This window comes from Otolemur garnettii, unplaced genomic scaffold, assembly GCF_000181295.1.
Source record: "Otolemur garnettii isolate 467f Iridium unplaced genomic scaffold, OtoGar3 scaffold00049, whole genome shotgun sequence".
Taxonomy (NCBI): domain Eukaryota; kingdom Metazoa; phylum Chordata; class Mammalia; order Primates; family Galagidae; genus Otolemur; species Otolemur garnettii.
This window is the reverse complement of record NW_003852444.1, coordinates 2346548-2371441: the sequence shown is the minus strand read 5'-3', so window position 1 is coordinate 2371441 and position 24894 is coordinate 2346548. Positions and strand designations below refer to the sequence as shown.

Below are 24894 nucleotides of genomic sequence, written 5' to 3'. Positions count from 1 at the left end.
GGTCAAGAGGAATGGGGATCCCACTCAGAGACGGTAGACCTCCTCTCCTTCCCCCTCGCCAAGGTCTAGGCCAAGATTCACATGTCCCATGGCATTTCGACGAAGGATCTCCCAGCCCCGGTGACTGCTGCTGCGGGATGTGGTCCGGGACAGGGAGGGCGTAGGGAGGGCAAGGGAGGCTCTAGCCAGGGTCCCACTCTCAGCCATGGAGGGCTGTTTCTCAGAAAACTGCTCCTGCCCATCCTCCTTGTCTGGGCCCTTGAACGCCTCCACATAGCGCATCACCCGCAGGGGGTTCTGAGTGGTGTGGTTCTCCACCCTGAGGAGGGCAAGAGGGAAGGGACTCAGTCGAGGTGGGAGAGATGGACCATGGGGAGAAGGGAAGGTGAATGTTCAGAACACAGGGTTGAGAGGAAATGGGAGAGAAGACACTTAGGACCAAGTGAAGGGAAGAGGATTGGAGTGGAGCTGAACCTGGGATGGAGATCAAAGAAGTGGAGACTCTGTGTGTGTGTGCGTGTGCGTGTGCATGTGTGTTTGTGTGCATGCACACATGCTTGCACAGTGCCGATATGTGAGCATGCCAAAGAAAAAATAGAACCAGTTACGAGATAAATGTGTCACGAGGACACAGAGCAGCAATTCAGGAAGTGGATGTGAGTGGAGGGAAGCCAGCTCAGGCGATGGGGGTGGAGTATCAGCAGGAAGTTAGACCAGAGGCGCAGCCTGCTGGAATGGGGGTCAGGTCAGGCAGCAATAAGCCACAGGCGAGCTGGGTGACCCATGCTCACTCCCTTCCTCCTTTCCCTGCCCTGAGGGGCACACAGCACGCTTGCTATCCTTCCACCTTAGCTCCCTTCCCACCTCCCAGCTGCCCTGGCCCCCCAAACCCCCCACCCCTGCACACACAGACTGGCCACTCACCGCAGGAACCAGCGATCCCCTAGCCCATATTGGAGCCCGCAAATCCCAGAGCGCGGCCACAGGAAGCGCGGCATCTTCCTCTCCAGCACCACCGTGGTGGCCACAACCTGAAAAGAGGCAAAAGGTGGAGGAAAAGCTCGAAGCCCAAGGTTCAGAGAGACACAGAGGCATCAACCAAAGGAACCTGGTAGATGAGATGCTAGAGGTCACTGGTGGGGACAGCCCCTGGATCGGCACCTGCTACCTGCTTCACTCCTCACAAAAACAGGATTTTTTATGAGTGTGTTGAATGAAATAGTGCCCCTCATGTTACTATTTAGATTCATGGAAAATGAGTCACTCCAAAGGAATCTCTGTTTCCTTATTCGTAGAAAAGCCATAGACCAATTACCCTGATGTAAATAAGATGATTAAATAGAATCTCCGTGATCTTGGGTGTGATATGATGCTGCTACTGTTCAGGGAATTTTCAGCACATTAAATAGCCATATCTTAAGGAGGAGCAGAGTTGATTAATAACTGCACACCTGGCAAGGAACTTTCTAGTAGCATGTCTGTCACATGTTTTGTCCTTTGCTCAGCCCTCATTAATTGCTTAGATGAGATACGGAAAACAAGCTTATCAAATATTCCTGGGACACACCACTGGGAGGGATGTGTGATATGTGAAGTGACGGAAGCAGTATGACATGACTTCACCAGGCTGGAATGCTGGTCTAAAACCAAGAACATGAAATTTGAGAAAACCAAGACTAAGGTCATTCATTTACGTGTAAGAAGCTGAACTCAGTGAGTCATGTAACAAAGACAAAGGGGTTCTAGTTGATCATAAGCTTAATGAGGGCCAGCTGTATATTTGCCAAAAGACCTGACTCAATTTTAGGAGCTTTTAATAGTATTATGTCCACAGCAAGGAGAGGCATGACCCCTCTTTGCAATGCACTGTTCCAATCAGATCAGGACCATTCTAGTTTCGAAGGGACTGTGACCCATCAGAGCATAAACACAAAAGTACAATCAGAATACGTTGGGACTGGGAAACTGTACGCATTAAAGGTGCTGGTAATCCTTAACATAGCAAACTCCTCACCTGGTGTTTTTCCACTCCTTTTCTTTCCCATTATCCCACACTTCCCTCAGTTTCTCAGTTGTTCCAAGTTCTTTCGCATCTCAGGACGTCCTTAGTTTAGTTCTCTTGCCCTGAATAGGTCTTCTTCTTTCCCTTGGCAAGGATGTTTATTGTTCTTCCTGAGACACCCATCAGCCCCCTCCTTCCCCTGATGACAGAGTCGGTCTTCCCTTCAGGGAGCCGCTCCTTCATCACTCTCAGCCCACGGGTCAGAGCAGACAAGCTTCACACAGTCCTGGTGAATTATTCTGTTCTCTCCCAAGCCTCATCTCTCCCACCTACACCACTACTAACTATTCAGCCCTTGGTCTTCCATTAAATTCAAAGACGTGTCTATGATCCAAACTTGTTCCAATGAGTTGGCACTTAGAATGAATTCACTAGGGAAAGATTTCTTTACATTTTTTTTTTTTTTAAATTCTTTTGAGCCTGAAGCACTCACTGCACAGCATCAGGAGCCTCACCTCCCAGAAGACAATGTGAACGGGGCCCTTGGGACTGTGCAACACAGTGCACATGCTCATTCTTTTCGGGGTTCGAAGTTTCTAGAAGCTAGCTCCCAAACATGATGAGAAAGCTCGCCTTAAAAGAGAGCAGAACAGAGAAAAACTGATATGAATGCAGGGATCTGCATTCTGGCTGGGAATTCCTAAAGTTAATTCTCTATGTTTTCCACTTGTGAGGACCAACACATCTTCCTCCCACTATTTAAAGAACAAAAAGCCTGATTGAGTGTATTTATCTATGCTGTAGTCAGAACCCTGATTGATACAAAGCTCACCCGCCATCCTTTCTCCTCATCCCTCTTAATTAGCTAGTTTTTCATTCCTCTTTAGGGTCTCATCTTAAATGTTCCTCCCCCCTCAGCAAAGCGTCTTCTAACTTTCAAGTCAGATCTCTGTTACAGGCTCTGCGTAGTACCTTGTACTTCTCTAGGACACTTTGGCTCCTGTCATTTTATGACGTTCTGTAAAGTCACTTGCTTCATGTCTGTCTTTCCAGTTAAACTGTCAGTACCATGAGGGCACAGATTGTATTCGCTGTGTTTATGCTTCTATCCCTAACTTTTAGACATGTCCCAACATACAACAAGCTCTAAATGATAATTGTTAAGGGACTAAAATGTCTGAGGGGATAAATAATAGTTATATTCAAATATTTGCAAGGTTCTCATGTGGAAGAATGTGTTCTGTATTATGTGAGGGGAAAAAACTGTAGCCAAAGAATAAAATTACAGTATGATAGGCTTTACCTGAATGCAATAATAAAATATTTTAAAATATGGAAAAACTCACTCCTCCTAACCCCCACCCAAATCTATGAGATAATAAGGTCCTAATCAGCATTAAAGAAGATATCGAATGACATAGTTACCAATAAATGATTAAAATGTTGACTAGGAAGTCACCTTGAAGAGCATTAAGGTCACTTCCAATTCTAATATTTTATTAGTCTATGATGACACAAAGAAAAGGTCATGGAGAAACATAAATGCACAGAAGCAAATAGAAGATAAGGTCCAAATGAAAACTGGAATATGTAAGAATGAGACAGTTTTTAGTTCACAGGACTCTGGGATGACTCCTGAATCCCTTCTTCACCTATGATCAACAACCCCACCTCTTACCTCCATCCTTCACTTCATCCCCTGTTGGTCCCCTACATTCATCCACACATACGTCAGACTCTCAGAGTTACATAAACCTCTTTGGGGCTGTTCTAGGACTCTCTTAAGAGTGGTCTACCATAACAATTCCCACTTTGATATTTCTCTCCATCCCCCTCCTCTGTGCAACACTAACTAATACTAATGAACTCACCTGGGCCCTCCAGAGCTCGTCTCGCTCCTGGGCCACCCTCCAGTGTGTGTCACCCATCATGGCGATAAACAGGTTGAGCATAAGCAGCGTAGCAATGATGGCAAAAGCAAAGTTGACAATGCCAAACATGAAAGGCAAGTTCACCTCGTAGTTGGCAGGTGCATCAATGATGGTGAGGAAAAGCTCAAAGGTGCTGAACAGAGCCATGGGATAGTCATAGAATTCCCCTAAATTGGTTGGGTCCTCTGTCTGGAAAATGATATAGAATGCTGTTCCACCCAGAAAAAGGACACAAAAATGGGAAAATTGAGTTATCACAATTGCATGGACCTAGCATTCATCCTACCTCTGAAATATATAGCTCTGCACACACACAAGCACATCCAATCGCACACCTATAAATGTAGTTATCTGTGGAACTGGCTAACCCTAAGATGTCCTATGACTAACTCCATTAGTCTGGGGAATAGTAATGATAATACTCAGCCATTTAACAACAACAACAAAAAAAGCATAAAAATGTGTGTATGTGTAAGGGTAATAAGTCACCTAACTGGTTTATACATTTCAGAGAACCAAATACTTAAAGTGAAAGTTATTACAAATATGCATGGAATCTCAGACAGAATACATGAAGGGCCAAGTGAAGAGTTCCTTTTTTATCCTCTTGGCCTCTAGATAATCATCCATCACTCTGAGAGTCCCTTGGTGAACCTGGACCCTTATGGGAAAGTTATCCTCACTCATTACATAGCCTACTAGATGCCAGTGAGTGTCCTGGAAACCTGGGACACCATAAGACCCTTTAAAAGGCTCTTCTCTGTATGGAGAACTGAAACTCAAACAAAGTGATCCCAATGAGATGAATGATCAAGCATTGCTTCCTTATTTACTTAAGAAGAAAGCAAGTAGGGGTAGTTTAAGGAATTCTAGGTATAGCACATCTACAGAAAAGTACTCTGTTGCCATTACCTCATTTTGTAGATTCAGATAAGGAGGGAGTGGGGAGAAAGAGTGCTTGAGGGCTCAGGGAAGTGGAGTACTCCAAACAGGGAGACCGCCCCAGTTTCCCGTTCATATTTCAGATCTTGGTGGATTTTTCTTCACCTACAATTTTGTGGGAACCCCTACTGAATGAGAAATTCCTAAGGACAATAATAGAGTCCTCTGTAGTGAGTCATGGTTTTTTAGAGTTTGGGGGTCTTCAAAGCTCACCTAGTATCAGTCATTGTCTGAGGGATGACCCGCTGCAGACACTGAGAAATGAGTTAGAGGTGCAAGACTTGGCTCTCCAGACACGGTCTATTCTCTTTCCTCCTGTCCTTAACTCTCTTCTGCTCACTTCCACCCCCTCCTCCTTCCCGCTGGTCTCTCTCTGCCTGTGCTTTCCAGCTGCTGTTCTTTCTCTTGCTCCCTGCCACCCACCCACCACCTGTGGCCTTGTCCCTGTTCTCCCAGTCTTTCTTCAGAACTCTTCTTTTCCCACCTCCTCTGTTTCTCTGCACCTCCATTTTCGTTCCCTTTCTTTCAACTTTGAATGACCACATGTAGAGGAAGAGCATGTTATGTGTCATCAAATGCTTTGTTTCTTCTTCCTAACTATAAACATGGGGAGTTAACTATTGCACTGTCTCTGTTTGCCCATAGTTTTCTGAGAGTCATGGCTGGCCAGCCTATCTTCTTTGATGTCTCTTTTTCCAAACACCCTTAATTGTCTTCTAAAGATCTTGCTGGGTGGTTAGTCAATGTGAAATCATTGGGTCTGAACACATAGGCCAGCCTGAGTGGCCCTGATCTTATGAATATGGGTGTGCTTTTGAACTCACTTTCCAATAGGAAAAGAAAGAAAGGGAGAAAAAAAAAAACTTAAAGCAGATGACAAGTGAGAGCAAGAGTGAGTATTGTAAACTGTTTGGAGAACTGGACCTAATGATCTAGTAGAGGAGGGGACAATGACTCACCTGAGGCAAAGCCCAAGATGACCACAGCCATCAGCCAGCAGAAACGCATGAGGTCTCCAAAAATCATCTGCATGAAACAGAAAAAGTGAGGCAGGCTTGGACAATCCCTCTTCCATGGTCACTGAGCAGCTATTGCTAATAGATCGGAAGGTATCTACCCCCATCCCTCTGTCTGGAAAGGACCCAGCATTGGGAAAGCACTGACCTTCTGAATCATAATGGTGAAGGGGCCCAACATCTGGAATCCTCGGGCAAAGTACATGACACTGCACCAGCCCAGCACCAGGGCCAAGGACATGGGCACCACTTCCCCATTGGTGTTGGTGATCCGCATTACCATGGTCACCAGCACAAGCGAGGCATAGGTGATGCTGGGGAGAGGAGGCAACAGGGCAGTGAGCGGGTGCGAAAGTACCTAGGTCTTCTGCAGCACATGGAATGAGTTGGGTGGGACCCCCATATGCAGGCTTTACACCTAAAATGCACACACAGTCACATAAGCCCACTAAAGAGAACCCCCCAGAGTGAGAGTCACCTGAGGTCTAGACCCCAGAGAGTGAATGAGAAACCTGGAGATGGTCTGGTGAGAAAAGGTAGAGACTGCAATGAGGGGACACTCACATGATGACATGAAAAGGCCCCCCGAGAACAGTCTGTCCAAAATATCGAGAGGCACCAACCCTGAAGATGTCTGGGATCTGGGGAGAGGCCAGTAAAACAAAAGGACAAGGTAGACTGCAGTTCAGTCTGGGCCTCAGGTGAGTGACCCTGGCCTGGTTCCCACCTGCACCTCACCTCTAGGAGCAGGATGATCACAGCTCCAATAACGGTGAACAGTTCCCCTACTAGCCGGATCATATCGTGATGTGTCACATAGGCCTCCTGTGGGAGGAAATTCAGAAGTGCTTTCTCAGAGTCAAATCCTTTCGGGCACACAAGCTGCCTATCCAAGATAATTCGAAGCTCCCCTAACCATCAGTATCTCCCCCACCCCTGCTGTATTTGCCACTGTAACTAACATTGTGACCAGAAATGAATGTTTACATTCATTTACATCCAAAGTTTAATATGTCTTACATATGCAGATGACTTGAGCTACCAGCTAGCAAAGTCATCTTTTGTATATATGTCGTAAGCAGTCATTTATGATGTTGTTTACTGAACAGCTAAGAACAGATTTCAAAGCATCAGTTAAGAAGTCTGAACCAACAGGAAGAGTTATTAGTGGCTTGGGGTAATTTCAGCTATGTGGAAAGTCCAGCTTTTCCAAACTCACTTTGGCTCCCGATAGGGATAATATACTGTAAACACAGCACAGAACTCAGGTTCCAGCCCCAGCCCAGAATGTACCATTGAGCACCATGGATATATTTATTGTGGTTTCGTTGTGATTTGGCAAGATAGAAAAGGGCGGAAACACTACATGGATTTTAGCTTTGATGAGGGGGTCCCTGTCTGCCCTGAGCAGTAGGGCAGCAGTAGAAGGTATAGGTACCAGCATCAATGTGGGAATGAAGACTATTCTACTTCATTGCATGTTACTTCTCAGTAAGACTTCTACATTACATATAGGTATAGGTAATGTTATGTCTAGGTAAGGATAGAATTCTACATCAATGATCCTCAATTTTTTTGAAGTTATGGATCCACCTAATAAAATAATAAAACTATGATCCCTCTTTCTGGAAAACTGTGTTCACATAGAGACAATTCCCACATAAACTTGTACAAACAATGTCATCACATTCAAGTAGCCTAAAGGCTTTGGAGAACTCTGTTTTCCTAGGTCACATCTCTAAATACTACACCCAAGGAAGGAGTTGAGAGTCCCTGGGGTTGGTAGGAAAGCTGATGATTGGAACTAGAGAGAATGAGAACCCTCGTTAAGCATGAGGACTGGCACCCATCCCTGTTCTGCTAATAAATGGGGATCCTATAAGCCTCTTTCCATCAGCACTGTAGCAGCACAGCCAGTGACCAGTCCAGAGAGAGGTGCAACTTTTAAGTTGGAAGAGATCCCATGAGGTAGGAGGTGACCTATGCAATAAGAAGGCATGCACCATGGTTGCCAATGCGAATCAGATCAGAAGATGCCAAGGATCTGGCCTTTACAGAAGAGTAGGACCAGATGCACCAACAGATGGTGGAAATGTTTCAGGTAAATTTTATGAAACTAAGAAAGACTAGGAAAGGAGTTATGGTGTATGTGCCCAGAGAACTCTGTGGTCTAACAAGTTGTATGTAGACATCAGTCACCATCATTGTTTTGGTTTTAAAGATTGACATTTATCTCTCTTAAGAAACTGGTAAATTGTATTTTACCATATGATGGAATATGCCCCCTTTTCCTTGCTTCCAAGGAATTTCAGAGCTCTTTTTTTGTCCTCAGTTCTAGTAACTATCTTTGAATTTCTTCTGCTCATTCCAGAAATTTAGTTCACGGATGATATTCTTTTGCTGTTGTTTCTGTTTTTGTTTTGTTTTGTTTATTGCAACAGAGTCTCACTCTGCTGCCTCCGCTAGAGTGTCATGGCATCATCATAGCTGACAGTAACCACAAACTCCTGGTTTAAGTGATCCTACTGCCTTAGCCTCTCAAGTAACTGGAACTACAGGCATGTGCCACTGTGCCAGGATGACTTCTCTTCTCTCCTCTCCTCTTCTCCCCTCTCCTCCCCTCCCTTTCCTCTTTTCTCTTTTCTTCCTTCCTTCCTTCCTTTCTTTTTTTATCTTTTTCATAGAGATAGATGTCTTGCTCTTGCTCAGGCTAGTCTCAAACTCCTGGCCTCAAGCAATCCTCCTGCCTTGACTTCCCAAAGTGGTAGGATTACAAACATAAGCGCCACACCCAGCCTCCTTTTCTTTATATTAATGTTCCTACAACACCTGTCTTTTATTCTTAAAATAGTCACCTCTTTCATGTCATGTAGTAAGTGGGAAGAAAAATAACAAATGCATTACTTAAGAAAAAAATTAAATATAGAAGTAACATAACTTCATCTATGCCATATAAATGTCTGTATAACATTTTTGAATTCTTCTTAAAACTTTTTACATTAGTTGAGAAAATTAAATATAGAAGTAACATAACTTCATTTATGCCATATAAATGTCTATATAACATTTTGAATTCTTAAAACTTTTTATCTTAGTTGAGCTTGTCTGGAAGAATGCTACCAACCTTTTTTTGGTTTAAAAGAAAAAGGAATAACAAACGCTAAGTTGGCCAGGAGAGCTGTGACGATCAGAGTGCCCCTGGAGGCCAGAAAGGGAATAGCAATCAGCTAGGCCCTAGGAAGACAGAAAAAGAAGTCAGACTTCAGGGAATGGAGATTGTTGGGTCACCAAACTCTCCTGCTGGGGGTTCCCTTCACTAGCTCCTCTTTTCTTATTCAACAGATTTCTTCACAAGTAGGTATTCCCCTGCACAGATTTACCAGTGAGTAACTACGATATCCAAGTTTTGCTTTAGCTCTGCCTAGCATCTGACTACATTGGTTAGCAACCTATGACCCCCACCCCATGCCTCTTGGGGTCTTTTCCCTTAAACCTGTTAAACCCAGCTGCAGGTGGTTGTGCTTTCCTGAGAGTCTTTTCCTTGCTTCTCTCCAAGGCCAGAAGCCTTGTGTAGGGTTTCATTTGCTTTTATTTTTTTTTAACTGCTCTCTCTAGAACATAAAAGATAATATATGTGTTAAGGTACAATAAAACTAATGACAATATTGGGTTATTAAGACATTTTTCTTTTGTAAAAAATGTATTTTAAGAACTCTCGGTTTCATATTGAAATATAATGGTTTAGAATACTCATAGATTCCAACAATGCTTTCAAAGGTAAAAAAAAAAATTTCAATGTTTCAAAAATGAATAAGGACATAGAATTTAAATGATAGTGAGGATTCTTATTTAATTACCACCTTTGCAACCCTATAATTAAACCCCAAGCCTAAACTGGCAATGAATATTTCTTTTTATTCTTTGAAAATTATAAGATTTTCCATCTAAATTAAGAAGCTGACCCACAGTGTTCTAGATGTGTGATCTTTATGCAAAAGTTTTGCACTCAAGATCAAGGTTATGTTCAACAATGTAAATCAGGAGGTCATCATACTCCAGTTCCTTGCAGCCACTCTCCCAGTTCTCTCTTCTCCTCAATCACAGACCTATGGCCTTAACGCAAACCCATGTCTTCTATCATCTGGTCTATCCAACATCTATTTTCCCTCCTTTCACCTACTCCCCACAATATTTCTGGACCAATCTTTCTAAAATGTCATCCATGAGGATTGTCTGTTTAACTCCTTTCCCAGCTCCCCAATGCCTTCAGAATGAAAATTCAGGAGAAAGGGTAGTGGAGGGCACTCTTTAAATCTTTATCATTTCAGAAATTCACTAGATAATGTCTAAATTTATTAATAAATAGAGATAGAAGCATATTATCCCAGGGGTGTGGACATGATGAATAAAAGAATAAAGAGCTAGAAGCAGGAAAACACGGTTGTTCCCAGGGAATAAGCCAGGGCAAGGAGAAGGGGCTGTCCATGTGAGTGATTTTTAAATCATGTTTATGTATTCTCTTAATTAGAAAAGCTCATTGTGAGATAAAGAAAAACAAATGAACCCAAATGGGCCCTGCCTCCTGTCCTCATACTCTGTGTCAGCCCCAGCCACAACGAGCTCCTGTAGTTGTGGTTTGCTGGGTCAGATCTACACAAAGGCTGTGGCCTTTCCTTAGTTGCCTTCCTTCACCACACGTACCTGGTTCACCCTGGCTTATGCCCCAAGATACAGATCAGGCTAACACTTCTCCTGAGGCTCTCTTTTCCTGCCTCTCCTTGCCCAGGTCAGGTGTGTCTCCAGTGGGTACATGGTGCAGCCCTCTCCCCACACATTTCAAATGTCTGAGGACCCCATTGTGTCACTGGGAGTCTTAGAAATTCCTGAGAGCAGGGACACCTCACTCCTTTTTATCCACAATGAACAAAGTAATGGGTGTTCGATTAGTAAAAAGGGAAAGAAGGAAGAAGGGGGACGAACAGCTGCGTGCTGATCTTCACCTGAGAGTTACAGAGGGGAGGAAAAGAGAAATCAGAAAGCAAAACTGGGGATACTTATCTGGAGGCAAAAGGGGGGAAGAACTACAACTAATAGGAATTTTTTGAGATTTCCAAACTCTTAGCTCACGGTCACCTAAACAGACTTGCTCCTACCCTTTTTTTATTGACACAGGATCTTGTTCTGTCACCCCACCTAGAGTGCAGTGGTATTATCATAACCCCCCTTTATAAATAAATATCTTCCAAAAATGACTGAAATTTTTTTTTTTTTTTTTGCAGTTTTTGGCTGAGGCTGGGTTTGAACCCACCACCTCCAGCATATGGGGCTGACGCCCTACTCCTTGAGCCACAGGTGCTGCCCTGAAATTTTTTATTTAACTGCATAGTTTAGAATTTTAGGACTGGTCAAAAACCAAAACTACACAAGTTGGCTATTTGTACTTCACTGAGAATAGGCCTGTGAGATTGCCCTGGCTGAATTCATTGTCTTAAAGAAAACATCCCAAAGGAGTGGCCATAGCAGAGCCTGGAGCAAACTGCCTGTGTGCACCCTGCATCAACCCCAATGGGGAGTGGGATCATGCCAGAATCATCCATGAACCAGCTGTCAACCCCAACCCTAGACCTTCTTATTCCTCTCCATGATGCCAGATTTGGAAAGGAGGGATATTCCCAGAAAAGGCCCTGCTGGCTCTTAATGCAGAGTTACTTGGATTTTCTGAACTGACCATAAGTTACTAAGCAGGGCTGCCCATCAGATTCAACCCAGACTTTGTCATGACACACATGTCCAGGCCAGCCTTGAGTTAGTTTGGATCAGAGATCTGGCATTTTCTTACGAAGCCCTGTAGGTGTTTTTCATAAGCACATCAAGTTAAAACTAACCATTGGGTCGTAAAGAGAGAGACTGTTCCTGGGTCCCATGTTGATTTCATGTCGTAATCTCTGCATTTCCTCAGGACAATCAATTTGGGGAATTACCACTTTCTTCACAGGAGTCCTTACCCATTCCCCTGGGATTCTGACTTTCCTCAAATACAAATAGGTTAACCACATTAAAAAAATAAGGCTAATTATCAAAAACTGGAGAATAACCAATAGCTCAGTAGCTATGGGAGGGAATCCTTCCATACTTCCCATACTGTGCCCAGCACTCAGTATCCTTCATCTTGACCTGAAAGCATTGAGCATGGCCACATAAAGGTGAACCAGCTGAACCACTTAGCCCCAGCTAGCTAAGAGAGAAGACTGAGATCCACCAAATCACTGTGAAAGAAGAAATGGCTTCTCTTCCTATTTAAAGGTGAGTATTCTGATGCAAATAGCCCTGCACTCCAATCCCAGAACCACCTTGCTAGCTGAGTGTCTTTGCCAGAGTTAGGAGATTAATCTCAGATTCACCATCGTAAAAGTGGTTATAATAACATTTACTTGTTAAATATGAGGATTAAATGCTGTAATGCTTTACCACCCAAAACGTGGTGCACAGAATGATAACATCAGCCTCCCCTGGCAGCACATTAGAAATGTGGAGTTTCACATCTCACCCTAGCCATTCTAAGATGTTAGAATCTGCATCTTAACTATATCTCAAAGGCATGGATAGATGCATGTCAAGTGCACAAAGTGAGGTGAGCACAGGGCAATGCTGCTTTTACTTGTTGGCACCCTGTTGGAACTCATCTCTTTCCCTGTCTTTAATGTGCTGTGTTCCACAGAGAGCTGATGGGACACATGAACAAAACTGTTTAGAGTTGGAGATCAATTGCTTTTTCAAATACCCATGGTGCTTTGCCTGGAGCACAACTTACAATAAATGATGATGTGTAGAGGGGTCCACATCACTGATTATGGCAGGTAGAAGATAATTTCAAAAGGATAGAAACCAACCTGTCACTCCTGAATTTTCTCTCCCTCCCTCTGCATCCAATCCATCATGCAACAGAGATGATCTCACCTTCAGTCAGTCTCCTGATGCCGATCCCTTACCTCCATCTCCCCATCACATTCCTAGGCCGATCCCCCATGACTTCTTGCTTGCTAAACTGTAATCCTGACTAGTCTCCCCAGATCTACTCTCTATCTTGCAAGCAAAGTCATTTTTCTAAAACAAAAATTGGGTCAAAAGTCCTTCTGAGCTTCCCAGTACCTTGGGGGAGAAAGATTTTCACAGCCTGAAAATCTCGGCACAATCTGAGGAGGACCTGCCCACGTTCCTTCACCCAACCTTGGAAGGCACCCACACAAGCTCCCTGTGCACCAGCGAGTCTTCACTCAGTCCTAAGACCTGGGCAAGTTTCCTCTCTGCCTAGAACTCTCTTTCCTCCTCCAATTTATTCTCAGACCTCAGCTCAGTTTCCTTCCTTAGACACCTTCTCTGGTCTCCCAAAGGTACAAGGCCCTAGTTATAAGGTCACTTAGCACTCTGTTCTTTTTATCAACCTACAAAGCAATAACATGAACAATAATAATCATAGGTTGTAATGAAATATCTGTTTATATGATCATTTGATTAATGTAAAGCTGTCTGCAAACCCCCAAAAGGCAGAGATCACATGAGTTTTGCTCAGACCATAGCTGCTGAATTGCCAATGCCTAGAGCAGTGTTCAATCTTTTATGAGGCTCTCAGTAACTATTTGTTTAATAAATGAGTTAGCATAATGTTTCTGGGAAAGGAAAAAGCAAAGGAGATCTTGAGGATATCTTTTTTAAGAAACAAGGAGGGGATGCGATGATAGAAGATCAGTGCCCTCCTAGGAGGAGCAAACAGTGTGCCCGGAATCAACATGAGCGAAGAATGGAGCTTAGGACAGGGCAGTGAGGCTGAGCAGATCTCAGAGGTGGAGGCCAGTTGTTCTCAATCCTGGCTGAACATTAGAAAGAGTTTATTGAAAATATCAAGTGGCTTAGGACCTCAACCTCAAACATCTGATCTATTAGGTCTGGGGTATAACTAGGTTTATAATGTGCAAGCTTGGTTAAAATTCACAGATCTAGCAGGAGGAAGGGTTTGCCCGCAGTCAAACAACTGTTTAATTTCAGTGTTAGGACTAAACCCCAGGCTGCTTAACTTCTGGACTTTCAACTTTTCCTTACCTGGAAACCTGAAAAAACTAGTACTATAGTACACACTGCTCTGCCTAAACCAAGCAGAATGAATAGAGTTAGGAAATTAACCCTGATTAATACAGTTCTTAGGAAACCCTAGGAAAGCAGAGATTTTTAGGACAGCTAAAAAATGAGGAACCTTAGTACCTAAGATATCCCCCAAACTGGATAAAGATAAACTAACTTCATTTTTACATATAGCAACTTTTGCATAGTTTCTGCTACCTCATAGAAATAGGGAAACTTGTTTTATTTCATTTCAACTGTCTTCAGACAGTGTTGCTCTCATACAATGCCAGATGTTAAACTATAAGGCATTTCAGAGGTTGTGGAGCCCAGCAATTTCCACAGACTCTGAAACATACCCCAAAGAAATCCTGCAATGACCAAGAGCCCTATGCTTTCAGACTTAATATAATTGAATACTGAAGTATTCATTCATGCAAGAAAAAGTTTCACTAGTTAACTAATATGCCAACAATTGAATTCCTCAAGTCAAGACACTGCATTTGTGCATTTTCATTTTTTCTAAAACTTTCAAGTAATTAAAAATATATAGGAAAGAAAGAAAATTTACTATTTTAAAAATTGTGGTATTGGCCCGGTGTGGTGGTCCACACCTGTAAACCTAGCACTCTGGGAGGCCGAGGCAGGTGGATTGCCTGAGTTCACGGGTTCAAAACCAGCCTGAACACGAGTGAGACCCCATCTCTAAAAAATAGCCAGGTGTTGTGGCTGGCACCTACAGTCCCAGCTACTTGGGAGACTGAGGCAAGAGAATCACTGGAGCCCAGGAGTTTGAGGTTGCTATGAACTAAGATGCCACACCACTCTACCAAGGGTGACTCTGTCTTAAATAAATAAATAAACAAACAAACATTGTGGCACATTATGAGAACAGAATCATTCAAATCATGGTGATAAGTTTGGGAGCCACCGATCTAATCCAAACTGACTTACTACTGAATGAGAGGAACACAGACATTCCATAAACTCCAGATGGAGGCGTAAGGGTTAACTCCAAAGAATAAGGACATTTCCTTTTTGTTCTGTGCTGTCTAAACCCATACAGCAACAGTCTTAACCTACTTTCTTCCCCCTCTCCCCACCAGGAAAAGAATATTTGAAAGAAGGGTAAAAACACTAACAAGAAGGAAGGAATGAAGAAGACAGGAGGCAAGAAGGCTAGCTAGGGGCCATAGCTCTGATCATGACTCCTGAAGCAAAGGGAGTAATGTATTAAATGTAATTTAATAATCTGGGTCAAGAAAACTATTTGTATCTAAGTAGTTCTATCTCAAAGAGAAAGAGACATAGAAGGAGACTTCAAGGTAATCAATCACTCAGCGCTGTTCTAGTGTAGGTTAGAACACTATCTGCATTTTAAATACAGAAAATTTCCAAGTTTGAGACAAAGGAAGTTTGGCAAAAACACATTGACAAAACAGGACCAGCAGCATTGGAAAAGTTCAACCCCCTCTCCCCCATCTTGTTTATGTTCACCCACAGTCTCCATAATTAGTCTCTCTCACATCCCTCTTGGCCATCTCCTGAATGTCCTTACTCCTCTTATGTGGTCTCCAAACCAGGGACAAACTTCATGCAGACTGAGATGCATGGAACACAACCTCCCCCAAACACCCCATGAGACTCTTTGGGCTTGTCTTCCCAAATCCTACCTCATGAGAGACAACAGCTATGGATACATGAGTACAAGATGGATGGATGGACAGATAGAAAGACAGATAAATAGATAGATGATAGAAGATAGATAGTAGATAATAGATGGTAGATGAGAGATGATTAGATAGATAGACAGATAGATAGATGGATGGATAGATAGATAATTATAGAAACAAGAAAGATGGATGGCATTTCTACCTTGTGTTCATTGAGGCTCTTTCTCCTGTTCTTTCTCTGCACATGCCGCTGTCTTGGGTCTCTGTGTATGCCTCTGTCTCAGGGTCTGTGTTTCTTGACTATAGGAAGTTTATGTTCCCTTTCTGATCCAAACTAACCCCCTTTCCTAGCTTAGACTAAGCCATACTTATTTTCCACAATCCTTTCTCCACATAGATAGAATTCTCCAGTCACTCAGCTTTCACTTGCTTCACAAAATTCTTTTGCCCCTATCCTTTGCTCCCTGCCCACATGCCTGCATTGCCTTTTGGCTAGTTTTAGCTGACCAGGACAAAATGTTAGTAATCCATGAAAGAGGCAACCTCCCAAATGTAGGTACATTTGTCGAATATGTATGTTCAGAAGTGCTCATCAGTCTACTAATTTTCTTGCACACACAGAAGGTTGTGCTCCCTTCAGTAACCGATTTTCACATTTACTCCATATCTCTAATTAGTTGCCCTCACTTCCCCAGGTCAGCCTTAGCCACCACAACACAAAATGGCAGCCCACAACAGTAAAGGCCACCTCAGAGAATATTGACTTTAACCTCTACCCAATCCAGGTGTCCTTCTGCAGAGGATCTGACAGGTGGTCAGACAACTGGTACATCATTTCCTGGAACTCATATTGACAGTACTCAGGAGAAGACACCTACAGGGATGTGTCCTGCCCTAACATACTAGAAATGGACACAGAAATGGACTGGGAGCACTATTTTCCTCCCTTAGAAGAATAGAATTTCCCTTGAACATACCACTTTATAAATTACAAAAAAATTCAGACAGGGCCTGTGTATACCAAGAACTCTTTCAAAGTTTGTGTGAGGAAATCCACAGCTCCCTGGACAAATGCTCTTTTACTCTCTAAACCATGTCTCCCGCCCCCTGATCTCATGTTTAATTTCTACCCAGCAATTTAGGAGCCTGTGACTGCTGGTGCCTACTGGGTGACATCTTTCCTGGATAGCATTCACTCTGGTCTCCCGAGCCATCACCCAATGCCATCACTCCTTTTCATCCTCTGCAGAGCAAAATCACCTGTAGTAACTTCTGCTGGAGGATGGTGTTATCTCGAGAATTAGTGCGGTTGCTGCCACGGAACTTGAGAGGCCGGTAGATGCAGCACGTGGTGAAACACACCATGTAGAGTAAGTACAAGGCCCCCAGCATGCAGAAGTATGGCCGCCCGTATTTGTTCCACTTGAGGCTCACCAGCTCCTTCACGGGGGTCTGTTCCAGGATCTGGCGAGCCTGCCACGGAAGAAGAGTGAAGCTTGAGGTGACCAACATAGTCAGGAGGGTTGGGTTTTCCACAGGGCCTCAGAGGGGCAGGGAGGTAACTATCACTACCTACATTCATGCTGCTAATGAGTTATTTCTTTGACAGACAACTAGTAAATTTCTATTAAATGCTGAGCCTTGAGCTAGTGCTAAAGATAAACGATTTCAGAAGTCAGTACAAGGCACCATGAGCACCATGAGGATTTAAAGGATGAGTAGTCATTAGCTGACTGAAGGAAGAGGTAGGAAAGATCACATCATAAAATAGCAGCAGTTGCCTGGGCAGGAAGGTATATGCAACCACTATCCATTGCAGTTGAGGTGTGGTTGAAGACATGGGAGAATCTTCTAGAAGTGATGGGCAGAAGCTATGAGTTGTGAATTAGATAAGGTCTAAATCTTTATGCATTATGAACACCAAAGTAGAAAGTTTGCATATTTTTTCTAAGTGTATAGGAAGCAGTTGTGGACTTCAAGCAGAGAAGTAGTCAGATTTGCTCTAGAAGTATTTGGGCCAGAGAAAAGCAATAGAAGTTACAGGTGGTAGGATGTAATCTAAGCGAGGTGGGATGGGGCTCTGATATAAGCAGAGGATGAGAGAGAGGCTTAAGGCACAAATGAGGGGGGAGAATGGAGAGGAGGAGGCATCCGAGAAATTAGGAAAAGGCAGATTCAAAGCCTTCAAAGTAAGTGAATTAACCATTAACAGAAAGAACATCTTTTCCTTCGAAGCTGGAGGGAAGAAAAGAGATAGCAGCCAGTTCCCAGACATGGGTGGCAGTTCCAGGGAGGAAGTGGAAGAAGCCCCAGCTAGAAAGCCTATATTTTTGTCACACAGTAGAAGTCTGGGTCTTCCAATGGAATGGAAGGGGAAGGTGGTAGGGGATATGAAAGGAGGCTATAATAAAAAAGTTTTAAGGAAGAGAAAAGCAGGTGACCCAAGACACATATAAAACCAACAGAAACCTTCCGCGGAATATTCAGAGCTAGCTGAAATCAAAAACCAATGATCCATGGTGGCAAAATCCACACAGACGGATTCAAGTTTTAATTCCTAAGCAATCCTTCCCCAGGCGTATCTGTTTCCAAGAAGCAGATCTACTTTGAGAAGATTATACAAACCGGCCACTCGACTTTTCTTCTATTCCTTAGTATTAATAATCATTCATGTTTCATCATTGTATAAGGAATTTCCCAGGAAATTATCAAGTGGTAGATAAACAATAGAAACTATATCTTGCCACTCTCACGGAGGTCCTTAAAATCCAGCATTTTCTCCTCTTTACCAGATTTTAACGAATTTTCCTTTCCTTCCTCTCACTGAATCCAGCACTGTGGAATGGTCTCTGTGCTCCTCCCTCTCTAAAAAGTTCTCAATATTCTCATCCTCTCGGTGTCTCTCAACTCTTCCTTAAAGAGATAGATGTTCAAGCTTTTCCTCTAATACCTTCTCTGGCCCACCCAGGCCAAGTCCACCCTACCTGAATTTTGCTACCCCTGTACATAGCACACACTCCTGCTACAGCATATGTTGTTCTGTATTGGGTTTATGGAGGACAGAAACCAAGAACTGAGGAAGCTGACTGACAGTAACTGTGTTGTATTTATTACTCTATTCTCAGTTCCTTGTACAGCACATAAGATACAGAAAGTATTCAATATGCTCAATGAATGAATGAATGAGTGAAAACAACTCTCATTTGTGGAGTTCCTCATCTGAAATGTCAGAATGAGAAAGGTAGGTGGAAGGACACGACTAGAGAGCAATGACTCAAGCAGGTCCCAGGACACTACGCCCACCTCTGCACAGACACTGAGTTCCCTCCCATGACAGTGCTCGATCTTCCTTGGCATCCTTACCTCCCGTTTATTGGAGGAGACCACAAGCTCTAGAAATGACAGCTCCTCTCCCCAGGAGTCAATCTCCGTGAGGTCGTAGAGGGTGGAGGTCAGTGGGCCCCACGTCCACTGGATGTGCTTCCGCTTCTGTATCAGGTGCTGGAACATCTGAGGGCACACTGAGGTGAGTCAGGGGTCAAGGTGTGGGGAGCTCGTCCAGTGGAACAATGGGACTGGATGAGGCCAGTCCTCGGGACTGACAGAAAGTGGAGAATAGGCAAGCCTCTGCTTTGAACCCCACTCTTTTTGTCATCTTTCTTTTCCACAAACCCCATAGAGCTCTGAAAGCAGAAACCAGATGAAGGGAGCAGAGGTTTGGGTTTCCATGGCAGATACTCTGGAGCCAGATTCTCAAATCCTCCAAGTAAGAGACTCTGAGGCTAAAGATTCTAGTGATGGGATAGAAAGTAAGGGGCAACTACTTTGTGGGATTTTGGAGAAAGGGGGGTTTTAGAAAGACCCATCCTTCACATCCATTTCTTCCCAGAGCCAGTAGAGTAAGGTGACAAGGGGCTGCCCTCACCACAGTGTTGCCCTCCACTCCAGCCAGCTTGAAGGGGGTGAGGCCCTGGTGGTTGGGCACGGCTTCCAGGGGCAGCAGGTGGTCTTTAAGGCAATCATAGGATAGCAGAAGATTGTACATCTGACAGGCAAAGGTTTTGTTGGGCTGGAGAACGAGGATGTGCAATACTGTGTTTCCTGGAGGAGGACACGGGCATCATGGGGCCATTGGACCAGAGTCGTCCCTGATGTCCCCATCCCCACCTGGGGTGTGCCTGAGAGCTGTCCCGGCCCTCCCCTCCCCTCCTCCACAGCCTGGCTGCCCTCTCTATCCTAGCTCTTACCCAAGGAGTCCTGGGCCCGGATGTCAGCTCCATGCTCAATGAGAAGCCGCACAATCTCCTCACTGCCCACACAGGCAGCAAAAGACAGAGGGTGCTCCCCTGGGAACACACAGGGCACCATGGCAGGAGAGCACAGGACTGTAAGATGTGAGGTCTGTGTCCCCCAAATGTCTCCCACCCACACACACATCTCAGCTCAGGGTCTGAGGACACTTGTCCAGCGGAACCAGAGGAAGGGCTGTGAGGCAATTGGCCTTGGGCCTAATTAAGCCCCAGATGGCTGTTCTTGGCCACTTCTCTGCCTGCCAGTCCTCCCAGCCTGACCCTGCTCTCACCGAAGTAGATGAGGTTGCGGGGACTGCGGCAAAAGGCGGCGCCCGTAGCTCTGGCAGAGACACTGGCCCCGTGGGTCAGCAGGGCTCGCACCAGGTTCACGTTCTGGTTCACAACAGCAATGTGCAGTGCAGTCTGACCTGGCCCAGAGACAGCCAGCAGTCACGGGACTGTCACAACCCCAATTCTCTCTCCTCTTCTCCCATACAGGAGGTCCCTGACAGGACCTTTCGTGGCCTTCTACCCTGGGCTCGTCAGGAAAGCCTAGAACTGAGGACAGTTCATCCTCAGGCTGCCCTGCTCAGGGCACCTGCCCCTCAGGGGATGCACTGTAAATGCAATCACTCTGGTGTGGCTCTGAGTGAACGAAATATCAACATGTCCTTCAGTGACCATGAGGGGACTGAGAGGAGACACTAAATGGTGAAAGGAAGCCACAGGTGCTAAACGCCAGGGCAAGACCTTCGTATTCCTTCACCTTGAGGAGCTTCACCCACCCTTCCGAGGCCCATCTTAAGAGATGGCAGCACACTCCACACCACGACGTGTCCGCCTGGGATTTCTGAGCACGGTGCTCACCTACAAAAGGCTCACACAATGTGGGCTCCTTGGCCAGCTCTGGGGCAGCCTCCATCAGCACTACAGCAGCCTCCAGGTTGTCATAGAGGGCTGCTACATGCAACGCGGTCTCCCCCAGGCCTCCTGGAGTGGAGCAAGACAGGAATGTCAGACACTCCCTAGCCTCCCTGGACAAAGGTGCACCAGGCTCCAGAGGCACCCTTGAAGGCCCCATTGTGAAAATTCTTCAGTGCTGGGGTAGGGGGTGGGTGAGCAGGTGCTTCTGTCCCCACGTCCCTCCCCTTAAATCCAGATCCCACCTCTTTGCCAAAAGTTGCAGGCTTGATTCAGCAGAAGTTGCTTAAGGACAAATAGGTCATTTTCCTTGGCGGCCTGAAGCAGTGGGGACTCTTGAATTCTGAGGGAAAATGAATACAAGTTCTGTAGAGACAGAGTCAGAATGAAGCCAGGAGCAGACGGGATCAGAGACATTCTCTGTCTAAAATGGACACTGACTCACAGTGCGTAGTAATGGACTGGCACCAGGTGTCTGCTGGACTCACGTGACTGAGGGCAGACTTGAAAAAGGGCCAGTCTCAGGAGCTGCCCCTGGGCTCAGCAGCCTCTCCCTCTGCCTCCCTTGGGGGTAGGCCTTGCAGCTCAGCTGGTTGGGAGGAAGGTTTCTAGAAGGGGCTGGCACCTGAGCAAGGAAGGCCTGGGATCCAGAAGGGGTGGCCCGAGGGTCCCAGAGCAGAGGTCCTAAGCCTGTCCGAATACATCTGAGCTGAACAGATGGAGCAAGTGGAAGAGAGGGCACTGCCATCAGGCCCTGTTCCCAGAAAGGCCAGAGCCTGCTCTCCTTAGCCAAAGGGCAGCATGAGAGACCAGCAGGGCAGAAGGGCTGTTGGATCTTTCCTGATCTGTGGAATTTGTGAGCTGTTAAAGTTCTGACTACTCCTGGGGGCTCTTTAGATACACAACCCTGCTGAGAGTAGAGCTCTAGGGGTAGGGTAGGGGAAGTTGTTTATTTTGTATCATACCCTTAGGTGCAAGGGTCTACATAACCTTGTTTATTTGGGCCCCTCATTGCCAGAAGGTGCTTGAGATAATTACCCAGCAGGACATCTCTTAGTTAATCTTTTGTTTCTCCTGTATCTCTTGAAATGAGCAAGAGATAAAGTAGGAGTCTGTACTGGCAGACGCCTGCCTGTAAGTGTTGACTCCAGAGCAAACATGGGGTCTAGTTGGGGAGACCAGAGGAGACAGGCTGACCAGCTGCTGTGGTGGCCTACCCCACCCCAAATTCTTTTCTTCCAATAGCCCGCCCACAGGAGCCAGAGAGAAATGTTTTACTTAAAAAAGAAGCTTTTTATCTAAAGATAGTTTAGAAAAGTGGAGAATGAGAAGTCAGCCACCTGCCCCACGTCACCCTGGGCCTCAATCTCAGGGAGCCACGTGTCCCTGACCAGTCCAGGGTGGCCATGACTGGGATTCTGAGTTCACCCCTGTCCTCAGGCCACTCCACAAAGCCCCTGCCTGCCTGGTCCCACTGCCTCTCTGCTAGCTCTGTCAGACCACTGAGGTGATACTCCAAAGGGAGTGTGGAGAGGTCAAAGATCCCATCGCAGGTCAGATGGCATAGGAGGTAAGCAGAGAGCCTTGCTGGAGTGAGGGCTCAAGGCACTTGGGCAGGTGCAGTGCAAACTGCACATGCAGGACCCCTTCCCATCGGCCCACCCACCTGTTCAAAATCACCGAGAATTTCAAGATGGAGACATCAGGGGATTGCACCAAGTACAGGGCTCTTCTTTAGCCCAGGGGCAGGGGGTGGGGGGGCTATGTGACTGCCAGTGTCTGCTCACCACATGCTTCAGGCTGCAGGATGGTCCCTGCCACACTACTCTTTTGGGTCCATGAAATGGTCCACCCCTAAATGCACAAGCCTGACCTGACCTGAGAGCTCCCTGGAGCAGACATGGCCTCGCTCCACCTGCCTGTGCTTGGAACACAGCACCCCACTTCACACAGCAGACTCCATAGAAAGTAGATGAAGGGAACTCAGAACCGCCCAGCGTTACCTGATCTGCCCCTCTCCACTGGTCAGGGTGTCACAACCTCTCCCCCTTTCCCACTAGTGAGCTTTCATTCAAACTTAGGTCAAGGTCTCCCTTTCTTCCCCCACCCATAGGATGGAATCACAGCCCTTCCACAGCAGCCAGCCTTGCCTGCCACCTCACCCCACACACCTGACCTTTTCTTTTGATTGTTTGGTCCCCTTATTCCTCCTTCTATAAGGCAGGCAGATTAGAGCCCTGGCTGTCATGCTGTCCCTGTCATATGGCATGTGGTTGTGAAGTATGTCTACAGGCAAGGTCTCCCATGTGGCCCCAAATCACACCCCTCCACCACCAACCAGTCAGAGGGGCCAGCTGGGGTTTGCAGTGGGTGGGGTGGAAGGGAAAGGTTTTCTAAGACTGCTCTATCAGGGTCAGAGGGTTTGAGGACCAGGGTGGTGGGGACCCAGGTGTCCAAGGGCAGCTCACCTCTTTTGTTGCAGCATATAAGCCTGGTCCATGCGCTTGTCCCAGTCTTCCTCTCTGACCATCCAGGAGAACAGACATCTCTGGGGCTGCAGCCAGGGCCCTTTGGCCTTGGGTGGGCAAGCCTCCATGTCCTTTCCTTGCAAGTGCTGGCAGGTTGTAGGAATGTGATGAAGGGAATAGGTCTCTGATGGCAGCAGCTGAGGAGGTGGAGTCTGTTTGGGGCTGGGAATTTAAATGAGTGTATCTCCCTTGCGACTTGTGTGCACAGTGTGCAGTGTGTGGTTGTGAAGTGTGTGCACGTGTGTATGTGAGGGTGAGCACACAGTGAGGGGCTGGCTGCCCTGCCTGGGGAGAGGTGCTCTTCTGGAGGGAAGGGAGCTTTTTATGAGCTGGAGCCCAGGGGGCAAGGAGCTGGGAGGGAAGGGAGGGAGAGGTGGGTTCCTTGCCGTGGGCTGGAGCGGCTGAGACTGGGAGAGGCTGAGGGGTGGGGCAGAGGAATTCAGAAAGGGATCAAGAACGGAGCTCAGAGCACAGAGGTTGGGTCCACAAACAAGGTACACAGTTAGCCAGATGCAGGACAGCAGGACTAGGAGGACTCCAGCTCTGGAATCAGGCAGGTTCTGGTTCTTCCCCCTTGCAAACACTTAGGTGAGCTTTCTCAGCTTCAGTCTTCTAACCTGTAAAACTGGGACACCAATCACACTGTCTCACTGGAAGCATCTGAAAAGCATGTGTCACAAGTGGTCGCCCACTGCTGATCCCCCTTCCATAGGTGGGCTCACTAAGCCCAATGGGCTGCTCCTCAGCCCTTCCTGAGTACCTTGATCTCCTGGTCAGAGGAGGTCCCAGGGGCCCCATGTTTCTGGGGAGGGTGAATACCAGGACCAGTGCAAAGGCACACAACAAACAAATCTTGATTTCATATTTGGGACTCTTTCAGGAATTAGACAGGAGGAGGAATGTGTAAAGACAAGACAGTTTTCCATTATTTCATTAAGGACCCCCCCTTGTCCACAGAATCATTCTCTCTGAGAGTTCCACTAGCTGAGGTCAGCCGCAGTTTGCAAGTAGGTGAAAATGGGTACAATAAGACATTTTGAGAGGGGGAGAGAAGAGACCATATTTGCTTAATTTGTTACAATATATTATAATTTTCTGTTTTGTTATTGTTGTTAATCTCTGTGCTAATTTACAAATTAAAGTTTACGTAGGTTTATTCCTATAGGAAAAATCACAGTATATGTCGGCTTGGGTACTATCATGGCATCTGGCATCTGCTGTGTGTCTTCGAATGTGTCCCGAAGGATAAGAGGGAGCCTGCTGTACATGACAGCTTGCACTCATCTGCCTAGTTGCTTTCAAGAAGGTATCAAGGTCACTGAATTGTAGTCACTCAGTGGATCTGCTGAGCAGGGTAAATGGGGACAGGGAAGCGTTTTCTACTTTCTGAATGAGAAGACAGAGCACAGAGAGGGAGTGTGATGGCCCCCAAACCCCACAGCTAGTAGTGAGGCCAGAACTGGCTTTGAAGGTG

General features: G+C 45.8%; 1 protein-coding gene across 1 annotated transcript; it reads right to left on the bottom strand.

The window, feature by feature from the left end:
- On the bottom strand, positions 1–23549 carry TRPV5 (transient receptor potential cation channel subfamily V member 5). The gene is made up of 15 exons (XM_003791553.3): positions 23361–23549; positions 21138–21235; positions 20839–20961; positions 20262–20399; positions 19927–20025; positions 19605–19780; positions 19043–19189; positions 16940–17152; positions 6630–6716; positions 6456–6532; positions 6040–6205; positions 5835–5901; positions 3874–4142; positions 925–1031; positions 1–319 (listed from the first exon to the last, which is right to left on the bottom strand). Exons 1-15 carry the CDS (start codon positions 23486–23488, stop codon positions 25–27), a joined length of 2190 nt encoding a protein of 729 aa, XP_003791601.1. The 5' UTR covers positions 23489–23549; the 3' UTR covers positions 1–24.
- Between the last annotated feature and the right edge of the window lie 1345 nt (positions 23550–24894).